This window comes from Amphiura filiformis, chromosome 13 (assembly GCF_039555335.1).
Source record: "Amphiura filiformis chromosome 13, Afil_fr2py, whole genome shotgun sequence".
In the NCBI taxonomy this organism is placed as follows: domain Eukaryota; kingdom Metazoa; phylum Echinodermata; class Ophiuroidea; order Amphilepidida; family Amphiuridae; genus Amphiura; species Amphiura filiformis.
Genome location: NC_092640.1, coordinates 45,039,092 through 45,053,455, shown reverse-complemented (window position 1 = coordinate 45,053,455; position 14,364 = coordinate 45,039,092). Strand labels below are relative to the sequence as shown.

General features: G+C 40.7%; 1 protein-coding gene across 1 annotated transcript in view; it reads right to left on the bottom strand.

Annotated features, from left to right (window-relative positions):
* LOC140167706 (xanthine dehydrogenase/oxidase-like) overlaps positions 1-14,364 on the bottom strand; it is a 57,065-nt gene that overhangs the window by 12,825 nt on the left and 29,876 nt on the right. Inside the window, 6 exon segments of the mRNA XM_072191002.1 lie at positions 4,108-4,259; positions 5,048-5,239; positions 5,779-5,956; positions 7,026-7,156; positions 12,440-12,664; positions 13,524-13,643. Of these exon segments, the coding sequence (XP_072047103.1) occupies positions 4,108-4,259; positions 5,048-5,239; positions 5,779-5,956; positions 7,026-7,156; positions 12,440-12,664; positions 13,524-13,643 (998 nt within the window).

Genomic DNA, 14,364 nt, shown 5'->3' with positions numbered 1-14,364 from the left:
GAGTGACCCCACCGGGCTTATATGTGGAAGATGAAGGCTGGATTACATGAAGGAGTCTTTCCCAGTGTTCGAAATATGCCTCAAAAAGTTACAGGCCAGCCGAGCCTGACCTTAAAAAGTTACCGGCCAGCCAGGCCGGCAACTAGATGCCAGTCAGAAAAGTTACTGGCCAGGCCGAAAAGTTACAAGCCAATGGCCGGCTGACCGGCCCTATTTCGAACGCTGGTCTTTCCACTCAGAGGTTGTGCTGTTACAAAACCAAATTTGTGAATGCCGCTGTGTTTGTATGCTCATGCTGCACTGCTGAAATCGCAGCCTACACTCTCCCATTCTCCACCCCCCCCCCCCACTTTTAAATGTTGGGAGACAGTAATGCAGAAATGATGATGATGTTGTCCAAATCAACATTTGTAATGGGGGGGAGCGGGGAAGGATGTCGGCCAATTAACGCTTTGGTGTGGCAAGTTTTTACTCCAGGATTGTACCTGTGTCAGGTTTAAGACTTCCAATGTTAATGCTCTGCGTGCTAGCCATGCGCTTCAATGGAAAAAGTTCAAGTTTTGAAATATTTTCTCAAAATATCAAGAGCTATCTTAAGAACTACAGAATCAATACTAGGCTTGTTTGTACTCATTTTAATGCATTTTTCATGCTGATTCCAAATATGGTGATGAAAATTTACATTTCTGACATTTTTAATTTTTTTTTTGAAACATGACGTCTGCAGTCGACACCCCAGGTCAAAATTCCAGTTGATCCCAGTTGAACTGGTATCAACTGGTTTCATTTGATACCAGTTCAACTGTGTTTACAACTGGGCGATGAAATTCCATCACGGAAATTGGAACGTTCCAGTTGACTCCAGTTCAACTGGTAACTGGGTTCAACTGTTTTGAGAACACCAGCTGATCCCAGTTGAACCAGTTGGAAAATGAAATGCTCTAGTTGAACTGGGGTAAACTTGGTTCAACCGTTTTGAGAACACCAGTTGATCCCAGTTGAACTGGTTTCATTTGATCCCAGTTGAACTGGTTTCATTTGATACCAGTTCAACTGGTTTCAAATGATACCAGTTGAACTGGTTTCATTTGATACCAGTTGAACAGGTTTCAAATGATTCCAGTTGAACTGGTTTTATTTGATTCCAGTTGAACTGGTTTCATTTGACTCAACTGGGATTAATTGTGTACATACCAGTTCAACTGGGATTTGAGATGGAACCAGTTCAACTGGGAGCAATTGGAATTCCTTACTAGGTTTTTTTTTAAAGTCATATTTAGTTCGCCAACTGGAATTTAACTGAGCTTTTTTTAATGGGTTTTCATACTGTTTGGAACTGGATTTATTCATGGATGGTTTAATTTCAACTGGACAACTTCTAAATGTTTGAAATTAATGTATTTGATTTACAAGTATGTAGAGTATGTATTATTTCTCTTTATTTATATATAATATTGCAGTAGTTGAAATTGTAAAGGATCAACCCCTCCCCCTGTCCAATTTAAATCGTAACTGGGAATATATGAAACACAGTTAAACATAAATGGCATCCCAGTTCAACCAAGTTGAACCTAGTACATCCCAGTTGGAACTTTCAACTGGAATTTTGACCTTCAAACTAGGTTTAAAAGTCTCAAGTGGAAAACAAATGCATTTGAAAAGTTCAATTGTGTTTAACTGGGGTTGTAAATAGTATATAACTGGTCTTGGTCTAGACATGCTTTTTCAACTAGGTTTAGAAAGTCCAATTGGATGTTACTGGGATACAAGCCCAGTTGATAACACAGTTAAAATAGAACAGACATTAATGCACATATCAAATGCAACCCCGGCCCCTGGGGACCCGGGGATGGTCCGGGACTTGACATCATGTGACCCGGGATTGACTCAAAATGTGTCCCGGGGTGAGCGGGTGTTGGCGGGACTTGACGTCGTCAAACCCCGGAAATTGGGCCGGACTTTACCAGGCGAGGGCCGGGATTATGTCTAACTTACCCGGGTTTTCCAACCAGTAAAATGGGCCGTGAACATGCCCGTGGGTTGCTAGTAAGGATGCCCGCATTTACGGGCGGGAATCCTATCACTTGGCGTACTTGAGCCGTGGATGTATATTAATAATCCACATTAATGTTTACTGTTCATATAAATCCATTCCAAAAACAAATCTTGGCTGTTGTTTCCAAATTTTGCAGTAGGCCATGTATCTGCTATTTAGCGGGGCTCTAAAGTTAGCACGTTTAACAAGACCACACTGGCTTCTTGACATGCATGTGCAAACGAGAGCCTGCTTTTTTTATGTTACTTTTGTTAAAGTTTTAACCACCCGCCGAGAGCAAAGTTTTAAATTATTAGGCCTACACTAAAAACAAAACTGACCGTGATAATAAAAGAATCCATGATACTTTTGTGACATCTGCGATCGACTCCTACATGGCCATAATACTTAATAGAAGACTATAGTGTAGGTAGTGTATACATGTCCTTTATAAATTCTCGAGCTGTATTTTTCTTCTTTAAAAAAATAATTATAGGTGTATGATATAAAAATTGAATTCAATGTCTTGATTTAATATACAGATTTTCAAAACTACATTATATTTTCATGATGGAGCGTTTAACAATATTAAAATCACAAATCTTTGAAAGGATGTTTTAAACAATATCCAAAATGGCAACCTCGTGAAACAAAATATTAATAACTTGTGCGCCAAAAGTTTGATAGATGGTTATCATTGATTTTAAACAATATACAAGGTAGGCCTATATTTGGATGGGGTATGGGCCTTTACAGAATAGCCTAATTATAATTGAAGTAATGTTGCATTTTGGATTGATATCAAACAAATTCATATATAGGCCTATAATATTATGTGCTTAAAATGTTTATGCAAAGATCGAACATTCGACATTCCCGTATTCTGGACAGATGTAAATGTAGTGATCTGTTTCTTTCATATCTTTGATGTTTTAATCGTATAGACCTACATGTCGGCCCTATATCAATACGGTATTCCTGGTTTATTCCCTGCATTTTCCGACCCGCCATTGGAAATTTCACTTCTGAATGTTAGACACACTCTTAACTTCAATAATTATAGTCCGAATCCGAAACATGGATCTAGTTTCCTTCTAACTAACTATACGTGTGTTCATAATCGGCATATGGGTAAACTGTGCACGTTGAAGCCTGTGCATTGATACTCAAACAGTAAAGCAAGTAGGCCTACACCTAATACATTATATAGGAAGGGAAGGAAAGAATTACGCTTCTCTGCGCTATTGACGAGAATCTAGGTAGCCTATTTCGTTTATCGTTTTTAGATGTTCCGCAACAAGGTGGGTAACTGACGTATTTGCAATGGAACACACATGTAGGTCTATATTTGAAGCGTGTGAATCCACCAGAATCATATCCAGAGCTCGGTAGTCCATTGAAGACATACCTGCCAAATTTTGAGCCCACATGACCAGTGTGATGACAAGATTGCCGCGATATTAAAACCATATTAAGATCCAGGACTATATGCGATGCTCAGGGCCGGGAACTTGGGCCGAGGAATACCCGGGGTTTGCATCGGATATTTGCCCCGGGGGGCCGGGGAGTGGCTGCGAGTTTTGCCCGGGTGGGTCCGGGACTGGCCAGGTGTTTACCCGGGACTTGAACTTTAAAACCCCAAATCCACGGCCCACGACCCGGCCATGCCCCGGTCCCCAGGGGCCGGGATTGCATTTGATATGTGCATAACTGTGCTTTCAATTCCCAGTTAATGTATGTTCTATTTTAACTGTGTTATCAACTGGATGTAACTGGGATACAAGCCCAGTTGATAACACAGTTAAAATAGAACAGACATTAACTGTGTTTTCAATTGGGAATTGGGATTGGCCTTTCGCTGTGAGAAAGCAGTTGGACCTAGTTGTCAACCTAGTTAGACCTAGTTGACAACCTAGTTCACCCAGTTGCACATAGTTCAACCTAGTTAACTCCAGTTGAAACCAGTTGCCTATTTCAACTGGTTTCAACTGGAATTTCGACCTGGGACCCGCGTGAAGAGAGTTAAGCAAAACTAGCACAGCAGATAAACAAATTATTAAAGAAATATTTACCTGTTATAGCTATTGACTTGCATTTGTCTGTTGTGATAGTCGCTCTTTTCCAGACATTCTTTCCAGCATCTCTTAAATACATCATAGCCCTCAATGGGAACACCAAAATAGGTTTTAGGGATGTCAGCCTTGTGCATGTTGACTTCACGAACCTGTCGAAAATATTCAACATAACCAGAGATATTAGTCTGAACTCTGTCATGCTTGTGTGTCGCTATTTGAATGCAAAATACTACCTCTGTATTGTGTCATCATGTGAAAATGTTGATTTATTTAAAGTGCATTTAAAGGCCTTCTTTCGCTATCTACCCCTAAGAGTGCTTTAACCCCATGAGCACTACCAGCCAAATTATTGGCCTCTAAGAACTATTATGATTGTTTACAAAGAGAGTTAGGCCCTATGTCATGCACTGAGCCAATCACAGATAGGCCTATGGTAAGAATAGACTAATTCCAATCAGCCGTCTACACTTCGCATGTACAGTGTATGCTTCGTAGTGACGACTGATTATCTTACAGGCTATATCATGACGGACTTCTGAAAACTATCCAATGCGACTTTGGTTGTGCGCTGTAGCGCGACTGACTAGCGGCGCCGGTGTACCGCGTCGCCGAAACGCGCCGCTGTGACAAGATCGCGCTCTGAACTTCTAAAAACAACAAACTCGGTCAAAAGGTCAATTTGGACACAACTGCGCACGCTCTATGCCACAGGAATCCTGTTGCAAAATCCGTCACTTTTTTTCCATGTAGTTTTCTCAGTCGTCAATCCAGACGGTTGACGACTGAGGGCAGCAGTCTATGGTAAGAACAGGTAGTTGGACTGAAGGGGTTAAGATTAAAATTACTGAGAAATCTAAGCTCTTTTGATTGGTTACTCAGATGATTGCATCATGTAATTAACCAATCATGGGCTCTGTAAGAAAGGTAGCAACCTCACCTGCAATGCTTGTAGGCCACACTTCCATGCAACATCATTGATTATAGACTCCATGATGAATGAAGCCTGAATAATACCAAATGTACGCATAGGTTTGCCAGTAGGGATATTGGTGACACAAGTCTTCACAGTAGCCCGCATGTTTTCCATCATGTATACACCATCAATGGCATGCAGTATATTTCCAACGAGCTGAAACATTTCAAGAGAAGTTGGTGTTAAAGTGCTGGTAATGTTGTGTGCGTGAAAGATCAGAAGATCACAACCCTGTAGCGTCCTAGTTCATAGGGTAGCCATTTCATTTATTAACCTAATCTAGCCGACAATAATTTTGAAAACTTAAAAAAAAAGTTTTTCTTGTGCAAAAAACTTTGAAAAGGTGATTTGTGTTTTCAGAGATTTTGCCATCCAAAGAGCGCAAACATTTTTAAACAGTTCACACTTCTTTTTTTAAAAATTATTATTACGCTAATAGGCCTATGTATGTTTTGGTCATGATCTAAAAATATTAAAAAAAAAACCTGACCAACTCTATCTTTTGGAAGAGGCTCTATGAACAAGCAAAACAGGCAGGAAAACTTTGGGGAAAACTTCCTATGTGCTTGTGGCCCAAGAACATGTTTAAAACAAAACTGCCAACAGGTTACACATACAAGGTTTTCTTTAAACATGCTCAAAATACACATAGGTTTTTCCTGCCACTGTAGTTTTTCTTGATACTTATTACTTACAGCTACATGGATGCCTATATGAGATCCCCAGTTATTGTACACAGTAACATCCAGAGAGTTAATTTTTCCTGTCTTATCGTCAAAACCCACTTTGTATTTCGTCATGGAGCCTTCTCTGTTGCCAGTTATCTGTATATCGGTACCACGTGGTAGGACCATCCTAACTGCCTTGCCAGTTCTAAAAGAGTGTGATTAAGAGAGAATCACCAGTGTTGACATAGGAGAATAAGAGCGGGCAACTTAAAACCAAAAGTAATACAGTATTACAATGTTCCCCTTCTTGGCTAAACCCATTGGGATACAAAAATGGCAGAACATTGCTGTAAAAGTGGAAATTTTCATGTGTATAATTCTTTGCTTTTTGCGCAATTAATTACGATTCTAGGTTTCCTTACATTGACCCACACACAAAGAGAACATATAAAATTTTGACTGTTGTTCTTTTTGCGGTAGCAGCTTGGAAAATGAAAAGTGCAAAAATAAATGTGTGTGAAAATTTCCACTTTACAGTACTCAATTTGAGAACAATATTATTAATTATATGTAATTTGTGTTTTTTCTGCTGATACAATTCGTCAGGTATATCACATATACCGGTCTATTTGACAATTTATTTATAATATTTTAGCACATAATCAAATTGAATTTTGGTGCAAAACAGGTCAAAAAGAGCTGCAATATTGGTTTGGTCCTATTTCTGCCGGGTAGATATAATTGAGCTGGCCAGCCCAGGCCCGATTTTACTTTTCAAATTCCCAGCCCCTTGTATTGTGCATCCCTGGCTACGTCACTGCCTGATGGTGTGATATCCTAAAATTAGTACACTGCTAATCAATGCGGCAACATTAGAATAACATCTGATAATGCAATGCACTGGCAACACCACTTACTTACCTACCGGAGCACACACGATGCATTCTGACCGTGAATAAACTAAATAGCTTGTTGTTATATAATATCATTTGTCCAGTTGTATCATTGGTTTAACTCTAGGATTTCATAGATGGCACCAGCAACTGCCCTTGTTTTCTATTATTTTGAACAATAGGACATGGTTCAACCAAAGGATCTGCCATGCTGCCAGCTGTTGACCAGTGATTGAGTTTTGAAACAATCCCTTAAAGCTTACTTTTATACCGGTAGGCCTACGTCTTAAAATATCAAACAGGAAATAGGTTTTGCCATGTTCAGATTATGTTGCATGTTACAATACTGGTGTACATTATAACTTTAGTGTAAGGCCTTACTTTTGTGCTGCCAATGCGCAGACGGCTACATAGTTACACTGGTTAGCTTTCCCTCCAAAACTTCCACCAGCACGCTTGGATTTCACATTGATCTTATTAGCATCAACCCCCAATGCCTTGGCAACTGTCATCTGTAAACGGCATAAAAAGGCTAGTGCTGGCCATAGGCTTCAACATAACTAGAATTATGTAGTTCGTAATTAATACAGCCTGACCCACAACAAATGTTAGTCAATACAAATAATAATATGCAAATGAAGTGCAAATACCACAACAAAAAATATACAACACAAGACGTGATCATACTCTATCACCCTACCAAGTTAGAAGTTCATTGGTAATTGCATGTAAGCTTCAGAGTGGAGTAATGGCATTTAAGGCAAAATGTGCAAATAAGGTAATTAATATTCAGAAATATGCAAAAAATGACACAAAACTATACAGCACATCAGGCCACCATACGTTTACGTTTACGTTTACGTCGATACTCAGCAGGATCCTTTCCGGACGTCATGCCAAGGGTGCAGAAATGTTGATCACGTGCAGACTAGACATACAGGTGCAGCCAACAAAAAACTTGAAAATTGAGGGTGCTGGAGTTGAAGACAACTGGAAAACTCAAATGGTGCGATGAACTGGATGAAGTGCGAGTAAAAACCAAGCAGCATGATTACAGGCTGGATGAAACTCCTCCCTGAAGACTTCCAGGGTTGGTGCAGTTAGTACCACAACTGGGAGGGAGTTCCATAGGCAAACTGTCCTCGGGAAGAATGAGTTCCCATAGAGCTGAGTGCGGCTGGTGATTTTCTTTAGCTTGCTTGGGTGATAGTTTCTGGTGCTGCTGGTGATCATTGGTGCGAGGTAGTCGGATGCATTGATGGCAACCATGTTGTGTTGGATTTTGTACAGCATGGCCAAGCTGGCAGCATGTCTCCTCCATTCCAGGGATTTCCACTGAAGTTCTTGTAACATGGAGGTCACGCTGTCTCTACGCTGGTATCTTTGCAGGACGAACCTGGCAGCTTGGCGTTGGATGCTTTCCACTTTGGTGATATCTTTTTTTTACTGTGAGGGCTCCAGATTGTGCTGCAGTATTCCAAATGAGGTCTGACAAGACTGATGTATGCCTGCTCACGGATCCTCACAGGACAGCTCCTTAGGTTCGGCCGCAAGAGGCCTAACATCCTGTTGGCTTTGGTGGTGATTTTACCAATGTGTTTCTGCCAGGACATATCGGTGGAAAATGATAGACCAAGATAGGGATATTCGTTGACAGAAGAGAGTTGGCTGCCTCCAAGATGGTAGTGGGCATCAATAACCTTCTGTCTGCGTGTAAACCTTATCAGATGGCATTTATCTGTATTAAACTGCATTTGCCAGTTAGCTGACCATTGATGGAGGAGGTTCAGATCCTGTTGCAGTTTGGTGCTGTCATCGATGGAGGAAATTGACTGATACAGAAGGCAATCATCGGCAAACAGTCTCAACTTTGATGTGATGCCATTAGGAATGTCGTTGATAAATGTGAGAAAGAGGAGGGGACCTAGCACCGGTCCCTGGGGAACTCCTGATGTAACACGTTCCCAGTCAGAGGCTTGGCCGTCGATGACTACTCGTTGCTGGCGTTGAGTCAGGAAGTGATCTGTCCACTGGAGTAGGGGTCCTCTTATGCCATGTTAATGTTTGGTGGGGCACTCTGTCGAAGGCCTTGGAGAAATCTAAGACTATTGCGTCTACCTGCTCGCGGTCATCAATGGATCTGGCTAGGTCTTCGGCTGTAAGTATCAACTGTGTCTCGCAAGAGCGGCCTGAACGAAAACCGTGCTGAACTTCGGTAAGAATGTTGTGCTTATTGTAGTGGTCCATGATGTTACTAAAAATAATGTGCTCTAGGAGTTTGCAGCAAATAGATGTGATGGACACTGGCGGTAATTTGACGGTGTGCTTCTGTCTCCTTCTTGAAGATCGGTGAAATATTAGCAACTCGCCAGTCAGATGGAACAAAGCCGGTGTCCAGGGACTTTTGGAAGATATAGGTGAGAATGGGTGCAATTTCTGTGGCAAATTCTTTCAACAGTCTGGCTGGAAGGGTGTCAGGCCCAGTAGCTTTCGTAACATTGAGAGATGTCAGAAGTTTTACTACTCCATCACAAGTAACAGTAATGTGCTTCATCGTAGGAAGAGATGATTCGCCAAGGTCGGGAATGTTGGTGGTGTCTTCACTGGTGAATACAGAACTGAACTGCGTGTTGAAAGCCGATGCTTTGCTCTTACTGTCAAAGATGACCCTATTTCCAGCTTTTAAAGATGTAATATTAGCAGGTTCTTGTTTTTGGAGTTAATGAATTTCCAGAAAGACTTATGCGACTTATCATCAGGGTCACTGAACATGCTGTTCTGGAATTCCCAGTAGTTTTTCCTACAACTCTTCTGCAGCTGTTTCTGGTATTGGTGGAATTCAGACCAGTCTGAAGCTTTACCGGTGGTTTTAGCTTTGTTATACAGTTTCTGCTTCTTCTTAGATTGCCGCCTTATGTCTCTAGTTATCCAAGGTTTTGATGAGTTGGGTCTAGACATTTTAGATGGTATGTGTCTATCCATTAAACCAGTGACTTTCGATTTAAACAAGTCCCAGTCTTCTTGGACGGTTTGTTGATCAGGGTTGGCAGAAAAGAATGCACTCTGAAAAGCATTCAAATCAGAACGTAGACTGGTCATGTCACCTCTGCCATACATGAAAATCTTCCTAGGCTGTTTCTTGCTGATCTTAGGCTTGAAATTTAGAGAAAAGCATACCATAAGGTGGTCACTTAAACCGCCACTCACTTTGCAGTTTTCAATGAAATTTGGGTGTGAAGTCAAAACCAAATCAAGAATGTTTTTAGTTGCACCTGATATTCTTGTAGGTTCGTGGTTCATCTGGTCCAGAAAATTGTCATTACAAATGTCAAGCAATAAAGCACATTTTGATGACTCATTTGCATACGGCTTGACCACTCTCTCAGGCCAATCTATGTCGGCTAAGTTGAAATCTCCCGCAATTACCAGGACAGCATTTTTATATTTCTGATGGATCTCTCCGATGCTGTCAGCAAGTTGGTTCAGGTTGGATGGAGCAGACATCGGGGGTCGATAAAAGGAGCCAATAATTAAAGGCTTGTGACCCTGAATATGGATTTCAATAAACATGAGTTCGGCATCGGTAACAGTTACATTACATTCAGTAGCAATGAGGCTATCACGGGTCATGATAAAGATTCCACCTTTTCTACTAGTGAGCCGGTCTTTCCTGTAGGTTGTAAAGCCAGGAGGGGTAATTTCGGCCGTAAACATATGACTTTTCAGGTGCGACTCAGTCCCGACAATTATGTCAGGTTTCTGTTCCTGGATGATTGTTTCAAGCAGTGGAATTTTGTTGTACAAGCCATCACAATTAACAACGACAGCTTTCAGTTTGTGACTGCGCTGAACTGGAGGAACCCTCCGACTAGGATTGTTGGTTCCTGTCGGTGATGATGCAGCGATAGGTTCACCTATTTCTTCATCAGTTAGCAAAGTGTCCTCAAGCTGGCTGAAGGAGTTGGATAGGAGATTGGGCGAAATATCGAAAATGGAAGGCAAGTTGCTATTATTTGGCTGGCCACAATCAGAGCAAAACCAAGTGACACTGCTCTGGGCATAGGACTGATATGTATCCAATGGCATACCCATGCAGTCTGTGTGAAACCAGCCCTCACACTCTTCGCATTGAAGGCAATGCTGGCCCCATTTAGCCGGTTTTTTGCATACCAGACACGGGTACTTTATGGGACGGGGACCTGGGTTGACTTCGGTATCCCCCGCAAGTAACAATAACATCAAAAAGCGAGTGGAGTTGCTTTTGCGTTTGAATGTTGGTTTCAGGGGTTGGAGCTTAAAAGTACAGTAAATGCATGGAGTACAGTTCTTATCCTCGATGATCACTGAAGAAAGTGTAGATGAAGGGTCATCAAATTTTAGACCCATCACTTCAATCCAATATGTAACAAAGTTGGGTGATGGTGGGGTATTGAGACAATCAGAAGGTGGGCGTGGCTGAGAGGTACTGGTGTAGACATCACTAAGAGAAGTTACTCTCAGAACGCATAAAAATAGTATGTAGAATGTCAGCGTACTATGCAATGGCATCATGGTGGCATTAGTTGATATAACAAAATAAAGTTTCATACATACAGTTCATCATCTGGTGCTGGGTAAAGAAGGCTATGGAGACAATGTAGAACAATGGGCAGGCTGAGAGCCGCGGGAAAAAGGGTTCCGAATTCGGCAGTATGATTACAGCTGCTGCACTTGGTGGTAGAAACAAGTCCAAAAAGCACAAATTTGATGCTCCAAAGATCCAAACTTGGGTCAGTAGTCCGTAGTTACCAAAGCAAGTTTACCAGTGATGGTAATTGACTGATTGGATAGGCATATGGAAAACTAAAAGGGAAAACAAGTGGTTTTTGCCAGAGCGGAGCAAAAGTACGTCCGATCTGTATGAGATCAACATCAACCATACCCTGTCACCATTCCAAGTTTGATTTAAAATTGGACGGATGACAAAGTCAAGCACGATATATTTTGAAAACTCAAACAAGAATACTAAATTCATGTATCATGTTAAAATTCCATCCAGTTTTAGCATTATTATATTTTCAGAATAAATAGCCTTATATGCAAATCCAACTACTGCCCGAGCGGTGACTTAATCGGACAGCAATATTATGAACAAAGGTATAGGATGCAAGATTCTAGAAACATAATAATGAAGATTGGCAGTTATTGACCTGAAGCTGCAGAGTGGATTAATGATTTGCTCTGAAACAGACAGACAGACAGACAGCCAACCATAATATAAGCTCCATACAGTTGTGGGTGTCAAAAAGTTTTCTCAAAATGTCAAGAACTATCTCAAGAACCACTGAACCAATAGTGGGCTTGTTTGTATTCATTTTAATGCAATTTTCATGCTCATTCCAAATATTGACAACATTTTTGAATGTTTAAAGAAAAAATGGAAAATTAACATTTGCAGTCAACATCTGTGGGGAGAGGTTTAAGGAAGGTAACCCTAACAAACTACTGGATGGCTACAAAATATGAGACATCTTTTAGTGCATCTTTTGGACATGTAATTTAGCAACACATCCAAAGTAGCCCGTCTCAGGTAAGAATGTCAATGTTAGATTCAACTGCCCATTCAATAGTATTTAATATATTTGAAAGGTTACACTTAGTCCCCCACTCAATTATAAGCTTTTGAAGAACCCAAACTAAAAATTTGATTATTTTTAAGGGTGGGATGCTCTCATCAAGTTGAAAACATAATAATTGTTGTGAGTGGTTCGGGTGGGTTTTTTTTGCCAGCAGATATTAATTTGTTTAAAACCTACCTGCGCTGGATGGTGCTCTTGAAAGCAAGCTGCTATCTCCATCTCGCCAGCTTCTCCTGATGGGATGGCTATACATGTAGTAGGCTCCATGTAAAAGTGCTCTTGTGCTGCTGTACGTATGGACCCTTCTAGAATGACTAATGACTCACTGAAACCTTTGTCTATGTCTCCCTTCTCCAAAGTTTCAAAAGGCTGAGGATGGAAGGCCTCTTCTTCGATTGCTTCCTGGATTTGGATAAAAGTTATATTTTTAAACTTCTGAAGAAAACAATTAAAATTGTTTTCTTCAGAAGTTGCAGTAAACAGAAAAGGGAGCTCACACAAACTGGCATATAATCAATTGACCTTTTCGGTAAATCCTGTAAGCCTTTTCCTGAGATGTCGTCATTTGACGTCACATCGACTTGCAATGCTTAGTAGCGAAGTTTGATAAACGATGTGCGCATATTGGCATGTCAGATGATGACATCTCAGGCGTACTCTCAAAGGCTTATGGGATTTACCGAAAAGGTCAATTAAAAGAGCAATAAAAATAAATTAGAACAGGATAAGGATCGAACCAGCGCACTCAATATGCCCAGTCCAAAGCGCATCTAAATGCATCACATGGTGGAATACTAATAAATTTTCACTACACTATGTTGCACCTAGAGTTCGATGCCAATGTGTTACATCACTACTAAAAACTTATGAGGAAGTTCCAAAAAGTGGACCTTTTTCCTACATAATCATGATAACTTCGCTCACATGCAAAAAATGGATTTAACCACCTAATTTACCTTTTCTGGCTAATTTGAATTGTTTAACATGAAAAAGTGATCCTTCTGTTAATTTGTTTGGTACATTTTTAAAAAATTCCTGAAAGTAACCCTTTTTATCAATGGGGTTGCATCATGACCCCCCCCCACACACACACCCCCACCCACCCAAATCCCTGGCTATGTCCCCTGGGTGAAATAATTAATAGTCACTTCACCTCTCAAGACAATTTAATAGTTAAAAAGTAACACTGTTTGTTGACCTGAAGCGAACATGGGGAAACTTTTCTTGGGAGTATTGCACCCTATGAGATGTAAGAACTAACCTCTATCGTGGTGATAGCTGGCAACTCCTCATATGACACATGGACTAGCTTGGCAGCCTTGTGTGCAGCCTCTGGAGATGTTGCAACAACACCACCGATGATTGCTCCGGTAGAGTATACCTGTCAGGAAATAATTATATCTCTATGAGATTTTAATGTTATACTGGTCCACATATCTGTGACACTTTAAAGCAGTAATTTGCTCACAAGGACGCCCTTAATTGTATGGGCGGAGCCATAGGCGGAGAGCCATACTTTAATTTTGTTTTGCAATATTTGTTCGCACGTTTAAGGGTTTATCTAGCTACTGTATAGATTGAAAGTTGCAGGGTATATAGTATGTAATCGAATGAAGAAGTAGATAGATTTTCTATAATAATATGTGTTCAGGAGAGGAGATATTTAACAAAAACAAAAACACCCAAGTCCGTCAAATGCACGAATAAGAATACGTGTATAGTAAAGGCCTATCCACCATTGGGGAATTGCGCAGCTGATTAGAGTCGTTCATTTAAATGCGGTACATGATTAGAGTCGTTCATTTAAATGACGGTAAATAGCGGGCAATGGGTGTATTTTTTGTTTGCTTTTGTGTTGCTTTTGGAAACACTCTACCGCTTATAAAGTCGTTAATTTGTTTGCACAAACCTAGTCTCCTACACAGCCAATTTGTGTCGGGCGATCCGAACAAACATCGTGATAGTTACATACAGTCTGGCCCGAGGCACAGACTATCAAGTGCTTGTTTACCAGTGACCTTCAATAAAATCGATACTGTAGTACAAACATGCTATATACAGGGTGTCCCAGAAAGAACTGTTTAAGTCAGAAACTTAATTGT